The sequence below is a fragment of the Acromyrmex echinatior genome, chromosome 6, assembly GCF_024713525.1.
Source record: "Acromyrmex echinatior isolate Ae372 chromosome 6, ASM2471352v2, whole genome shotgun sequence".
NCBI classification, from domain to species: domain Eukaryota; kingdom Metazoa; phylum Arthropoda; class Insecta; order Hymenoptera; family Formicidae; genus Acromyrmex; species Acromyrmex echinatior.
This window is the reverse complement of record NC_141857.1, coordinates 11,265,978-11,279,405: the sequence shown is the minus strand read 5'-3', so window position 1 is coordinate 11,279,405 and position 13,428 is coordinate 11,265,978. Positions and strand designations below refer to the sequence as shown.

At 35.3% G+C, this 13,428-nt stretch overlaps 2 protein-coding genes across 10 annotated transcripts in view; one reads left to right on the top strand and one right to left on the bottom strand.

Annotated features, from left to right (window-relative positions):
* LOC105148557 (intraflagellar transport protein 81 homolog) overlaps positions 1–13,428 on the top strand; it is a 588,627-nt gene that overhangs the window by 353,737 nt on the left and 221,462 nt on the right. The gene's annotated exons all lie outside the window — the stretch shown is intronic.
* Positions 1,676–11,699, bottom strand: LOC147909431 (uncharacterized). The gene is given in 5 exon segments (XM_087407210.1): positions 1,676–9,190; positions 9,683–9,758; positions 9,760–9,855; positions 10,280–10,391; positions 11,597–11,699. Coding segments are annotated over 5 exon segments (480 nt in total). The 3' UTR covers positions 1,676–9,097.

Below are 13,428 nucleotides of genomic sequence, written 5' to 3'. Positions count from 1 at the left end.
ATAAAGAAAGGCCCATAATGACTTCATTTAAAATTCCAGCCCATATGTTTTTGCTGATTCTGAGTGTGTATCTCGTACATCTGTAATAAGGATTTTCATCGCTCCAATATTTGCAATTATGTCGATTTACATTCGCGGTTAGCTCAAAAATAGTTTCATCTGAAAAAATAATGTTAACTACAAATACAAGATTTCTATTGATATTTAACATCATACTTTCGCAAAATTCAATGCAACGATCAAAATCATCTTCACATAATTCCTACGCCAGATAGGTCTTATATGGATCAAATTTCTCCTTTTTTAGAATTTTATGAATTGACATAAGGTCGATGTCGTGTTGTTGTGCAATTTTGAGAATTGAATTACGCTGATCTTCGATAAAAGACTGTAGAACATTCAATCTTTTATCAGGATTTGTCGCTATTGCTGGTCTATCTTGTCTATTACAGTCTTTTACAAAACCCATTTCTTTAAAACGTTGTACAGTACGAATAATAGTCGATTTAGATATATCATTGTGCTCATTCTTAAAAGTGATTGAAAAGTTCTGTCACATGTGCGTAAGATCCTACAATCACCCCATCCTCGCATCATTAAAAGGGATATACGCTCCTGTTCAGTAAGTATTATAAAATATTTTAAATAAATATTTTATAAACAAAGATAACTAGGTGGCGATAAGCAATATCAGAATGGAGTATCACGAAAAAGTATATCTTCTCAATCGCAGGTCACAGAAAGAGTGAACTTGATAGAAGAGATTTCTAGCTTATGTAGGTTTCAGCTTTGTTGAAAGGGTGGGAAAGAGGGAGAGGGGATGAAAAGGAGTAGGAGAGAAAGGAGAGGGGGGAGAAGGAAAGGGTAGGAGGGAGAAGAGATAGAGATACAGACATTCGCGGACACATACATGACTCATAAATCCAGTCGGGCAATCTCTACCTTAATACCTTAGATAATGCTAATGCCGGCGGTTCCGTAACTTTCAACTCTCATAATTTGAAAAGTACTGAATAAAAAGAGACTTTATTATAGTGTTTTAGAAAACTTTCTACCTCAGCTATTAGATTCTAGGATAAAAAATGGGGTGTTTCGTTAAAAAAAAAATCGATTTGACTTTGACTTGACCTTGGTGGCGTCATCCAAGGATGAATTGAGAAGGTCAATCAATAGATCATTTTCAACCCTACAACTTTTGTATAAAACATTTTTCTTAAAAATGATTACTTTTCAAGGTATTTAAGGGTACTTTTTCTACACCCTATAATAACAGTATTATAAACATAAATACTAAAAAATAAATAAATTATAAAAAATTTGATTAATTATTCTAATTTGTTTCATTTAAAACACAATTTTATTGAAATTATTATTATTTAATTTGTATTATAATTACAATTATTATAAGTATATAACTTGATAAATATAAAATGTTCAAATGTGTATCTATCCTTAGTTATAACCTAAGTACTAAGGCCGATATTCATAATTTGTTCTTAATTTAAGACTATCTCAATTAACATTTTAGATGCTAATACGGCTCTCTGATTGGTTCATGTTCTTAATTTAATTTTATTGATGCATGTTATGTACAAATCCGAAAAAATATTAAAAAATGATTAATATAATAAATATAAATAATAAATAATACGAGATCAAATGCAAAACAGACAGACATTTTTTTTAATAAGTCATGCATGTCAAAAATGAAAAAAGTATAATAATAAATAATTATATCTCATAATTCATAGATAATTTAAAAATTCAACGAAATTTTTTTTATTGTATGAAAAAATGTTTACACGCCAAGTTATCAAAGATTACTTTCATTTATATGGGGAATACTTTTTTGCATAATTAAGTTTTGATACGAAATTTATTTAAAAATGTTTACAAGTATTTATTATAAAAATAGTGTTACAATTATATATGGCCATGAGATTTAAAATAAAAAAACAAATTGCCAACAAATTATTAAAACATTTTATTACAATGGTATTGCGCTTGTGATGCCAAAATAAAACTTCAGAAAACAAAACGAAAAATTAATTTATAATATAAAGTAATGTAAATAAGATTAATCCAAGTGATAGAAATATTCGGTGAGCCAGTATTGCTGGCCGACAATTCACAAGAGAATCGCTGTTTGCACTTCAACGCTTCGTCGTGCCATACACGTGCCTCGCCATTTTACAACTGCCTCGCTATCCTCACCTTCTTCTATCTTTTCGCTCTTGCGCAAGCGCACTGATACTCTAGCGCATATCGTCATAGCGGAAACGCGCGAACTAAATAAAAATTCGTAAACACACTATATACTCTTCCTACACTCGGCCATTCTGCACAATCGTGCGTCCCGCACGACGTTAGCTGTTAACTTAACATTACGTCTTACAAAATAATGTTGTCGACTTATAATTAACGTCTTACAACCAAAATTGCTTACTTTTACCTAACATTATGTCTTACAAAAATAATATTGCCGACTTATAATTAACGTCTTACAAAAGTAATATTGGCGACTTGTAATTAACATTTTACAAACAGAATTGATTACTTTAACTCAACATTATGTCTTACCAAAATGGAATTGATTACTTTTAATTAACTGTATTCCAGGGTTTAACATATTCAGCGCAAGTAGAAGTACTTACAGATCCTTCGTGAGATCCGCTTTTAATCACATCATATGTGTCGTTAGCCTTAACCTTCTTAATTAGATATGGTCCTAAATATTTCGATCGTAATTTTCGGCCTGAACCTAATTGTGTTCGCTTGATCGCTACAACATCTCCAACCTGGTATTCTGTAGCCTTCTTACGTCTGAGATTATATGTTTCACAATTCTCCGATTGCACTTTCAGAATTTGTTCTTTCGCCTTAGCTCTAATTTCGTTACGCTCTTCCTCAAATTTCGATCGAAATTCTTGTTCTATTACTTCGCATAGTTTCAGATCGGTTTGTCGCGCATCTTTACGCCAAATAGTAAATCAAAAGGCGTCGCATTTACACTACGATTGAACGTGGAATTTAATATATGTTGCAATTTATCTACATGTTTGTACCATTTAGCAGGTTCTTCGATTGATAACTTGGAAAGTATCGATATGATCGCTCTATTCAAACGTTCCACTTGTCCGTTTGCCCTTGGCATTCCCGTGGTGATTGTCACGTATTCAATTCCTTCACTCTGACAATAGTGAACTCTTCACTTGAACATTCACTTGAACTCTTGAGAGATAAAAGCCTGTGCCTCTATCCATCACGATTTGTTTCGGACTCCCGAATATTTGTTTTTGAACGTCTAACTTGTGACCTCGCGAGCTGTGGTAGATTTAGTCGGATACAACCATACAAATTTAGTAAAACTATCAATAATAGCGAGAATATGATTGTAATTTTTATTAGTGCTATCTAACGCCCCTAAATGATCGGCATGATATGTGTGTAACGGCACATCAGATTTGAGAATGGGATGTAGGTATCCTTCCTGCCTACCTTCTTTGCGATTCGTCAATATACATTGCACGCAACTGACAATGTGTCGTTCTACTTTACTTCTTAAATCGCGTATAAAATACTCCTGCCGAATACGCTCTTCGGTACGAAGTTTTTGCCGCCATATGTCCTTTCTCGTGAATCGTTCGAATTATATTTAATTCTAGCGTTCTGTTGAATAACAAGTAAATCCCTACCGTCTTGAAATTTATATAATAAATCGTCACTTATGTAATAATTCTTATACGATTTATCTTTGACAATTTCTTTTATCGCCTGAATCTCTTCATCACATATTGTCATAACCGGATGTCGATTCAAAGCATCGACATGTTTCATACGAGTTCCCGTGCTCTATGATATAATCATAATCCTCTAACACTAAAGCCCATCTCGCAATACGTGTACTTAACTTTTTTTTACTCATGTGGTTCGCTGAAAAGCCGCACAATCAGTTATTTTGAATTGAATTCCTAACAGATGCACTCGGAATTTTCTAAGTGCCTCTACTATCGCAAGTGCCTCCAATTCATAACTCGTGTAATTCAATTCCTCTTTTTTAGTCTTTTTGCTCATAAAATATACTGGGTGTAATGAGTTGTCTTTATTTGAACGCTGTAGGAGTACAGCTCCGTAATCGTCTATACTTGCGTCCATATGTATTTCCGTGTCGCGAATGATATATTTTCAGTACTGGATTCTGAGTTAAAATCGTCTTCAATTGTATGAATGCGTTTCGAACCTTATCGTCAAAATTATACGATTGATCTTTCCGCAACATGTCGCTCAACGGTTTCGCGATCGTAGAATACGAAGGTATAAACTTTCTGAAATAACCCGTTAATCCAAGAAAGCTTTGAATATCTTTTAATTCTCTCGGCTCTGGGTAATCTATCACGGCTTTGACTTTCTCTTGGGAAGGATAAATTTTGCCCCCTTCTACTACATGGCCTAGGAACTCGATTGTTCTTTTCACGAATTGACACTTCTTAAAATTAATTTGTAAACCGTAGTCGCCAGCTGTCTTTTACGATTCGCAATCGTTCCAACGCTTCATGTTCATTTGCTGCCGGCACGATCAAATCATCTACGTAAAGCAGCACTATATTTTGTCTAATCAAGTCCAGAAAGCAGCATTAATGTATCTTTGGAAAACCCTCGGCGAATTACATAATTCAAAAGGGACTTTCAGGAATTGACCGTTCGGGATGACGCCGTATATTTTCGACTCTCTTTTTCTACAGATACACGAAAAAATCCATTTTTCAGATCTAACGTACTAAACCCACGAGCATCCTCTAATTTATCTAGTAGACCTTCGATTAGTGGTAAGGGATGACCGTCCTTTTCTATGACTCGATTTAACTTCCTATAATCAATACATACACGCGGTGATCCGTCCTTCTTTCTTACAACGACTACTGGACTCGCGTATTTCGACGTACACTTCTCAATGACCCCTGTCGTTTAGCCATTCCGCTATTTGATTTTCGACTATTTTGCGCTCAGGTGCCGGTAATCGTCGCGGTTTTTGAAAAACAGGCCTTTCGTCTTTTGGTACAATACGTATGCTCACGTCCGTTGTCTTACACTTATTTACTTGATACTCTTCAACAATCGTTTCTACTTCTTCGCGCACTTTCGGATCCGTCGCGTCATCAATGTCTAATAGTTGCTTTTCGATCACGTTGATTTGTGTTAACGATTGAGCAGGTGTTGCTCTTCGTATAGTTATTCCGTCGTTATTGATGGACATTTCCGTCATCGCTAGAAAATCGCTACCAATTATGATGCTCGAATTTGTAGCTTCATTTGGCACAACGTGCACTACACATGGATATTTATCAGCATCTACTTCTATAATTATATTTACGCAACCCAATGAATGTACTTCGTTTTTTCCAAAACGAATACTATTTCCCCGTTACCTCTAGCAGCTATTTCTTTTATCACATAATAATATTTCTGTACGGTTTCGTCTCTCTTCAATCTTCTTCTGACCAGCATATCGTGTATTTGAGCACTGTTTATTTTGTCTATAAATTCGTCTCGTATTATTAATACTAATAAAATTTCTTTTAATTTCTTCCAAGACTTGATAATACTTTCGCTGTCGATGAGCATTTTAGCAGATCCAGCTAGTGATTTCTTTGCGAACACTAGCTTCTGTAATTCCGACCATCCAAACAGGTTAGCCGCATCTTCGAATTCAGATATCTATCTTTCAACCGGATATGTATCTTTTCCAGTGAAAGTTTTAATTGAGTCTTGCACGTCTCGATATGTCATTGCGAATTTCATATTCACTTGACTGTCTCTGATAGAGTGGTTCTCTTCGAGGTTATTTTCACTTTCTTCGTTGCTTCTTTGTTCCTCTCTTTCATCATCTTGCTCGTCAGCTGTTCCCTCGTCACTCGCATTTTCGTCTAATTCACCGTCTTGTTCACTATCTTTAGGCGTGAGAGTATCTAGATCCATTAAACCGTGTAGTGTACGCGTTATTATCTCTTCTCTGTTTCCACCGTATTCTAAACCAAGAATGTTGCAGCATAATATTAAGTCGCCGATCGAAAGTTTTCGCGCCGCTTCAATCTCATTCACATATCCCGTCGTGTCTTTCTTGAAAATAAAGCCTTCGAAGTCTTTGAGTCTTTGTCGGTTCTTGTGATCGCCTTCTTTTTCGAAAATAAATCTATGTAAAGCCGTTACGGCAACGGTCGATGCTGTACATATCTTTTGTCTGATAGCTTCGATTTGAGCGAGGTTATTCATCTTGCCTCCGCACACTTCACGCAATGTGACACGTGTTTACCGTCGCGCTCTCACTGTTGTTGCACCGTCTTGTTCGCATACACTCAAGACCACCGACTCACGTTTTTATGTCGTGCTGTCCTACCGCCACATTTTTGCTGTCGTTACTAGCGCTACTGTCGCGCGCTCACTCGCGTCGTATTGTCACTGCCCTCTCGATGTTGGTGTTACCGACGCACTCACAGTCTTGCCAATGTATTTCTGGTGTCGCTGCACCACCTCGTAATTGTACACTCGATGTCTTTCGGTTTCTTAACGTCTTCGAGATTTGACTGTCGTCTTCCTTCTTCTTTCCTCTTTCTCGTCGTCGTGTCTTCTCCGTCTTGCGCCTTTTGTCTTTTCGTCTCTTCGTCTTTTCCTTTGTCTTTTCTCCGTCTTTTCTCTCTCTCGTCTAATCGTCTTTAGTTTTGCGTCTTTTGTTTTTCGTCTTTTTTTTCCTTTTGTCTCTCATCAGTTCTTATCCCGGACGAGCCTCCAAATTTGTAGGAAATAAAATTGATTCAAGAGATGGAAACGTTCGGTGAGCCAATATTGCTGGCCGACAATTCAGAAGAGAATCGCTGTTTGCACTTCAACGCTTCGTCGTGCCACACACGTGTCTCGTCATTTTACAACTACCTCGATATCCTCACCTTCTTCTATCTTTTTGCTCTTGCGCAAGTGCACTGATATTCTAGCGCATATCGTCATAGTCGGAAACGCGCGAACTAAATAAGAATTCGTAAACACATGTACTCTTCCTACAGTAATCACATAAAAATATATAAAGAACATCAAAGCAACTTATAAAGTTATTAGTTAATTACTTTATACATATGTATCTTTGTATGTGTACATGTTTATATAATATTACACACATATATCTGAATAAATAATAAAATATTGTAAAACATAAAAATTTAAGTTATTTACTTATGACATAAAATAACAGTCTTTCTGTTACTTCCTTTTTTGGTTTTTAAGTTTCTATTAGTAAATTTTAAAATATAATATACTATCATTCTAATAAATAATTTTAGCAAATAAATTTTTGGAAAATCACAACAAGAATAACAGAATTGAACAGTAGATAAAATTTCCAAAAATTTTTGCATAACGTTTCCTTGAGTAATAATATTAACATTTTCAAAAAATTTCGCATGCAATTCTGTGATATAATTAACAAATATTGCACTTAATATACATAAACTACCGTACATATCATCTCTATTGTCATATTTTTTAAAATACGAATATAAATGAGCTTTATTTAAATTATGATCTTTTTCAGCTAGTAATGCATATCACAGAAATGCTTAGTAAAAATACGACGCAATAAATATCCAGATGTAAATAAAAACATTTTCTTCAGTTATTGGCAAGTTGCGATAATCAATGTTACTTATTTGAAATACTAAGTGCTGTTTTGTCTGAAGATGTTTGGAAAATTACATTTTTCTGTAATGTCTTGAAATAGAATTAATATTGATTCGTCATCAGTTGTACAATTTCCACTAACTATTTTAATATAATCAATAGAAAAAGTCTTTCTTAAAGTTATTATAGAATTGTATTGACGTAGGATTAATTGCATTTCCATTTTATTGACGCATGGATCCGACAAAATTTTTCAAAGTCTTGATTTAATCGTCTTGTTAATAAATATGGAACAGGAACTGTTAATTGTTGTAATTGATTTCATAACTGTAATATAGAATTAATTGTAATAAGCCAACATCTTATTGATTTCACAGAATTTGTAATACCTTTTCCATCTTTTTTAATGATTTTTACGCATTGTAAAAACTTTATTGCATCAAGATGAATGATTGTTCGTTTGTATTCGTAAATGCTTTTTTATAAGGATTACTGCTGTAAAGTTTTGAAGAATTTAAAACAAATCGAATAATTTGTCAAATATTTTTATAAATTCTGCTGAGAAAATAGCCAATGCAGATAAAGAACCTAAGCTAACATATGTGTTTATAACTAAATGGCTTAATACACGTGTTACATATTTGACCTTCATTTTTTCAAAATTATTCGGATTAATATGACTATCTATCAATCTATGAGCTGCTCTAAATTGTGCCTGTTTATCTATCATATCAAAGTTTTCCATGAAGCAATTTTATCTATATAAACATAATTATGTTTAAGTAAGTTCCTAATTGTTTTTATGAGGTAGATCAAAAATATAATATATTTTCTCTTTGTCTATTGTAAAATATGGTTTCCTGTCATTAATATTCAGTAATTGACTTAATTGATAAAAGTTAGAACCATATCTATAATAAGATCAAAAATTTTCAAACCAATGCTTCTTAGTTTTCTAATCGCTTCTTGTATAATTGTGAGTAAAATAGATGCCTTTATTATGGAATTTAAAAAGAAATAACTTAATGATTGTTTCCATGATTGACAAGTGCCTTTAACCATAATCACTACTACATTACATGCAGGTAACTGCGAATAATTTTTTGAATAACCTATATCTTCAAAATTTCTATAATTTCGTCTCTTAGTTAGATTATAAAATAAATGTGCTTTTAAAGACATTTCATCTATACAAATTACGCAATATTTATTAATTGCTGATAAATTTTTAATCTTACATTGTAACATTTGAAATATGTTTTCTTGTAATTCTGGACTTATATAACAGTTTTGTGTAAATCTTTTTAGAATCGCACAGTTAGGTAAACAAAACATTTTATTTGCTAAATCTTTATATACTTTGGGACTTGAAAAATATATAGATAAACAAAATTGTTTGAATGAAGTACTACCATATCTTCTACCTTTTGATTTATTTTGGAAGAGACGTATGCATTTTTATAAATTCGGATGTCTGTTTTGGCAAATATTTTTCTAATAACGTATCTAATGTGTTTGTTACGTCCAAACCCTTGATAATTTGGTCAAGGAGATAATGAGAGAGAATGGAGAGGATATGGAAGGACGGTCAGACTCGCACGGAGGCGAACACCTGTGAATCGTACGCATCTTTTAAGTCCCGGAATGTGGGTCAACGTCCAAAGAGACACTATGACATCTGTTTCACTGGACAGTGCGAACGTCTGTCCTATCTTTTCGGTCAAGGAACTTAATCCCTTTGACCCGGGAGTGGACCTCGTGCGATCTCAAGTATTCGAGGGAAGTGAATACGAGGGGTGATTTTTAATAAAAACAGAAGAATACCTTACGTTACATTTATTAACAAAATAAAAAGGTTTTGTACATTAGCTTGTCTTTTACATACATTGTGAATGCGTATATGTGTGTGTGTGTATGTGTGTGTGTGTGTGTGTGTGTGTGTGTGTGTGTGTGTGGAAGGGTTAGAAGATAGGGGGGGGCGAGGAAAATAAATCGTGGCGTCTGTAGGACGTAACATGTTAATGTCTTCTACTTTTGCTTTTTTTGCTTGTTGTAGCTCTGATTCTAAATTGGCTATCTTTCTTTTAATTTCTTATCTATTGATAAAGATGTACTTTTTGTGGAGATGTAGAAGATAATGATAAAGGCGTTTGTGTTCCTGATTCTGATACATTTGATATTTTATAATAACTATTGTTTTATGCTGGACCTTATCATCGATTGTAATCTAATACAGTATATTCTTCTTGCGTATCTTCAGTATTTAAAATATTCACGCAGTGTGTTTCATTTAAGCTACTTGAACTTGTTTCTTCATTGTGAAATTATTATATTAGGTGTAGTAAAAAGAAATCCCGCGTTCGCGAGATACAGATTACTAAAGCCATCTATTAGAAAAATAATGGATTTCTTTTTACTACACCTAATATTATATATAATGTTATTGCCATAATCATGTTATTTTAATACTATTGGAGAGATTTCCAATTGATCACATTACGAACATACTCATTCATAACAATGTCTAGAGTTTTTTTGTTATTGAAGCGTGATGAGAGTATGATTAATGGCTTGTGTCCAATCATGTGAGCAAATGATAACCATTCATGTCATTATATTGTTGAAAAATAAGTTACCATTATTTGTTATAATATAACATGGAATGGAATGTGGTTGCAATTTTGTTTTCTCAAAATTTAAAAACTTGAAAACAATTAGAGTAGATCACTGATCTTCATACTGATCACTGTTTAAGCTCGAACTGTCCGAAATAATAAAATAAAAAATAAAATTAGATTGCTTATTTTTTTAAACTTCGAATTATTCGAATAGATCAAATATTCAACATGTTCGAATCTTTTGTCTGAACCCTAATTAATATATCAGACGGCTCTCCTATGTAATAACACATCGGAGTTTCGTTAGGTATTTATAAGCACTGTTGATCTCTTGTCGTTGAATAAGCTTCTGTTTCTCACCTCGTGCTGTCCCAACAGAAGTTGCTATAACAAGATCCTGCTATTTTGTATATACTGTAACCGATGAGCAAGTGATTCATTAATTTTTTGTTTTTGTTAAAGAAGAAAAGGAAAGATAGTAACAATTTTTTTATAGACTAATGTGCTAAATGTACATATAAATATACATACCTATTTTTATTTAAACATATAATAGCGAACCCTACTTAGAACACGTATATTGGGAACAACGTTTTTAACAAACGGATATATTAATTATACGTGTAAACGTTTTCGTTTAAATAGCAAGTCTTAATTCTAAATCTAATAGGAATTTATTTGTCATTTAAATTTTAATAAATACATAAAAGTACATGAATGTACATGTAAGTACAATTTAGAAGATGAAACACATGTGTAATAATGTCACAATATGTATAACTGAATGTAATTGAATGTGCATATTATTTATAATATTGCAAATTTACATAAAATTTCTATATTTATTGATATCGTCCTACAAATATCTATCTTGGACATATTCAGGATGATTCTGAAGACGACTTATGATATCTGAGTTCGAAACGTAATAATTTTGAACTTTCAGTTCTGAAGTGGGTTCAAATAGTTCGAACATACATTCGGTCCGAATTATTTAATGTTCGAACTTAAGATTCGAACTGTCCGAACTATCAAATCGTTTGATATTTCCGAGCATTGATATGAATATGGCAACTACTTTAAGATTTGCCAGAGATATTACACATACCTGTCAAACAATTTAAAACTTATTTATTCACCTATGTACACACACCATCTAATTCGTATAGACTCGATGCTCCGAGAAGCGAAATGTACAGCCTACGATGAAGTACTAGCTAAGGATGTGACAAACTGTCCTGGCTGCCTCAAACAGTTTCAGCAATCAGTAAAGATTCCTATATGAAAACGTTTAGATTTAAGATGGGAATTACCAATAGTCAGCATGCTAGCCAGCAACATGACTTTGCCTGATTGCTTAATGCACAACATTGCATAACCAATGACAAACAAGTGGTTCTTCCCTTTTTCTGTCATCATTGATGCTTATTTCCTTCAGTTCCAACAATTGAAATAACCAATTATACGAAGGCAAGCAATAAGTTCTTAGAAAATCTGTTAGAGGACACTCTCAGTGCCATGTCACATTACTTTTTGACAAGTAGCATCTTTTTTTTTTTTTTACTTTTTTTTATAACGGAGGGGAAATGCCTGACGCATACCCCGAGCCTCGGGGGAGAGCCCGGGGTTATGTGGGGCTTGCACCCACTAAAACCCCTCCGAGTGTCCTTACCTGGCCTTGCATGAGGAACTCCCAGGAACGCGTGCAGCATACTTCTGGGAGTCCCTCAGGCCAGTCGGCTTATTGCCGACTTCTATTCCCCGGGGATTTTTATGGCGTCGTCTGAGAGACGACGTGACCCCGGGCGGTGCTTGGCACCTTCGACTTTATTCGGGCGCTGGGGGGACACCACCCCCTGCGCCCGCCGCCCCGGTTGGTGTTGGGGGGCGGGAGTTGGTGATCACGGCCCCCGCCGCGATCCCCAGCCCCCCGAGGGGCGCCAATCAGAAGTTTGGCGCCCCTCATGCTTCGGCGCCGCGAGAGGAAGTCTCGCGGCGCACCCCCCGCGCGCGGCGGCGCAGGGCTCCCCGCCCGGTCGCGCATTCGACACGGCCGGAGGATGATGAGCCACTGCACCCCGCGCACGCGGAGGGTCATCCTGTTTCCGGCGGTGGATCGACCCTAGGGTCGGCAACGGACAATCGAAAGTAGTTTAGAGTAAGTAGTAGTAGTTTAGTTAAGTTTAGAACGATTCAATTCGCACACGCGAGCGCCGCACTCCGATGAATACGTCACGCGCTGTCACCAATCCCACGCACGGATTTTCTGTCGCGCATGACTGTTACGTTGAACGTCGTTAGAAAAGAATCCAAAGCGCCAATCAATTTTATACACCTAATGCCACGTAATAATTACAATTGTGGCAAAATTTTATTGGATTTTTCCCAAGAAGAAAGCTCAGGCCGAAAGCAATAAATGCTTCGATCTCGCCGGCCTCCTTCTTAGAGTCTAAAAGTTCTTAGAGTTCTTAGAGTCATAATCTCGCTTCGTAAAATCGCCGTGCTAACCGCTTAGTGAAACCGCTATAAAACGAATCTTTCGAGAAGTGCCGAGAAAATCGCCGAGATTTTCCATCACCTCGATTCCAAACATAATTTGGAGAGGGTGACCGCATTTAATATTCTGTTAATCCAATATTTAATTAATTATATTTTCTGACTTTGTAACTGTGCATATTAAAGAAAATTCTTTTGTTAAATTACAAAGAAACGGAGTTCTCTTTACTGTCGCGTATCATAGCAACTTGTACCGTTCTCTCACTCGAATCTTTCCGCGCGGTGCGCTCTCGCACAGTGATGAAAGAAATAGCTGCTAGAGGTAACATAGAAGCAGAAGCACTCATGAAATACGTGATTGATGGAATTCCGGAAGACACGCAAAGCAGGATCATATTGTACGGAGCTAAAAAATTGACGGAATTCAAGGAAAAGATTAAAGTATACGAAGCAATTCGGAAGAAGAATACTGAGAGGATGAGAACGAGAGAGAAGAACAACATACAAAAGAAGACAGAAGAAGCGAGGAAACCAACGACATCAAAAAGTGGTGAAAAAGAACAAGAGACAGACGTGCGATGTTACAATTGCGGCGGTAAAGGACACAAAGCTAAAGACTGCAAGAAGAAAGAATTAGGTAAAAAGTGTT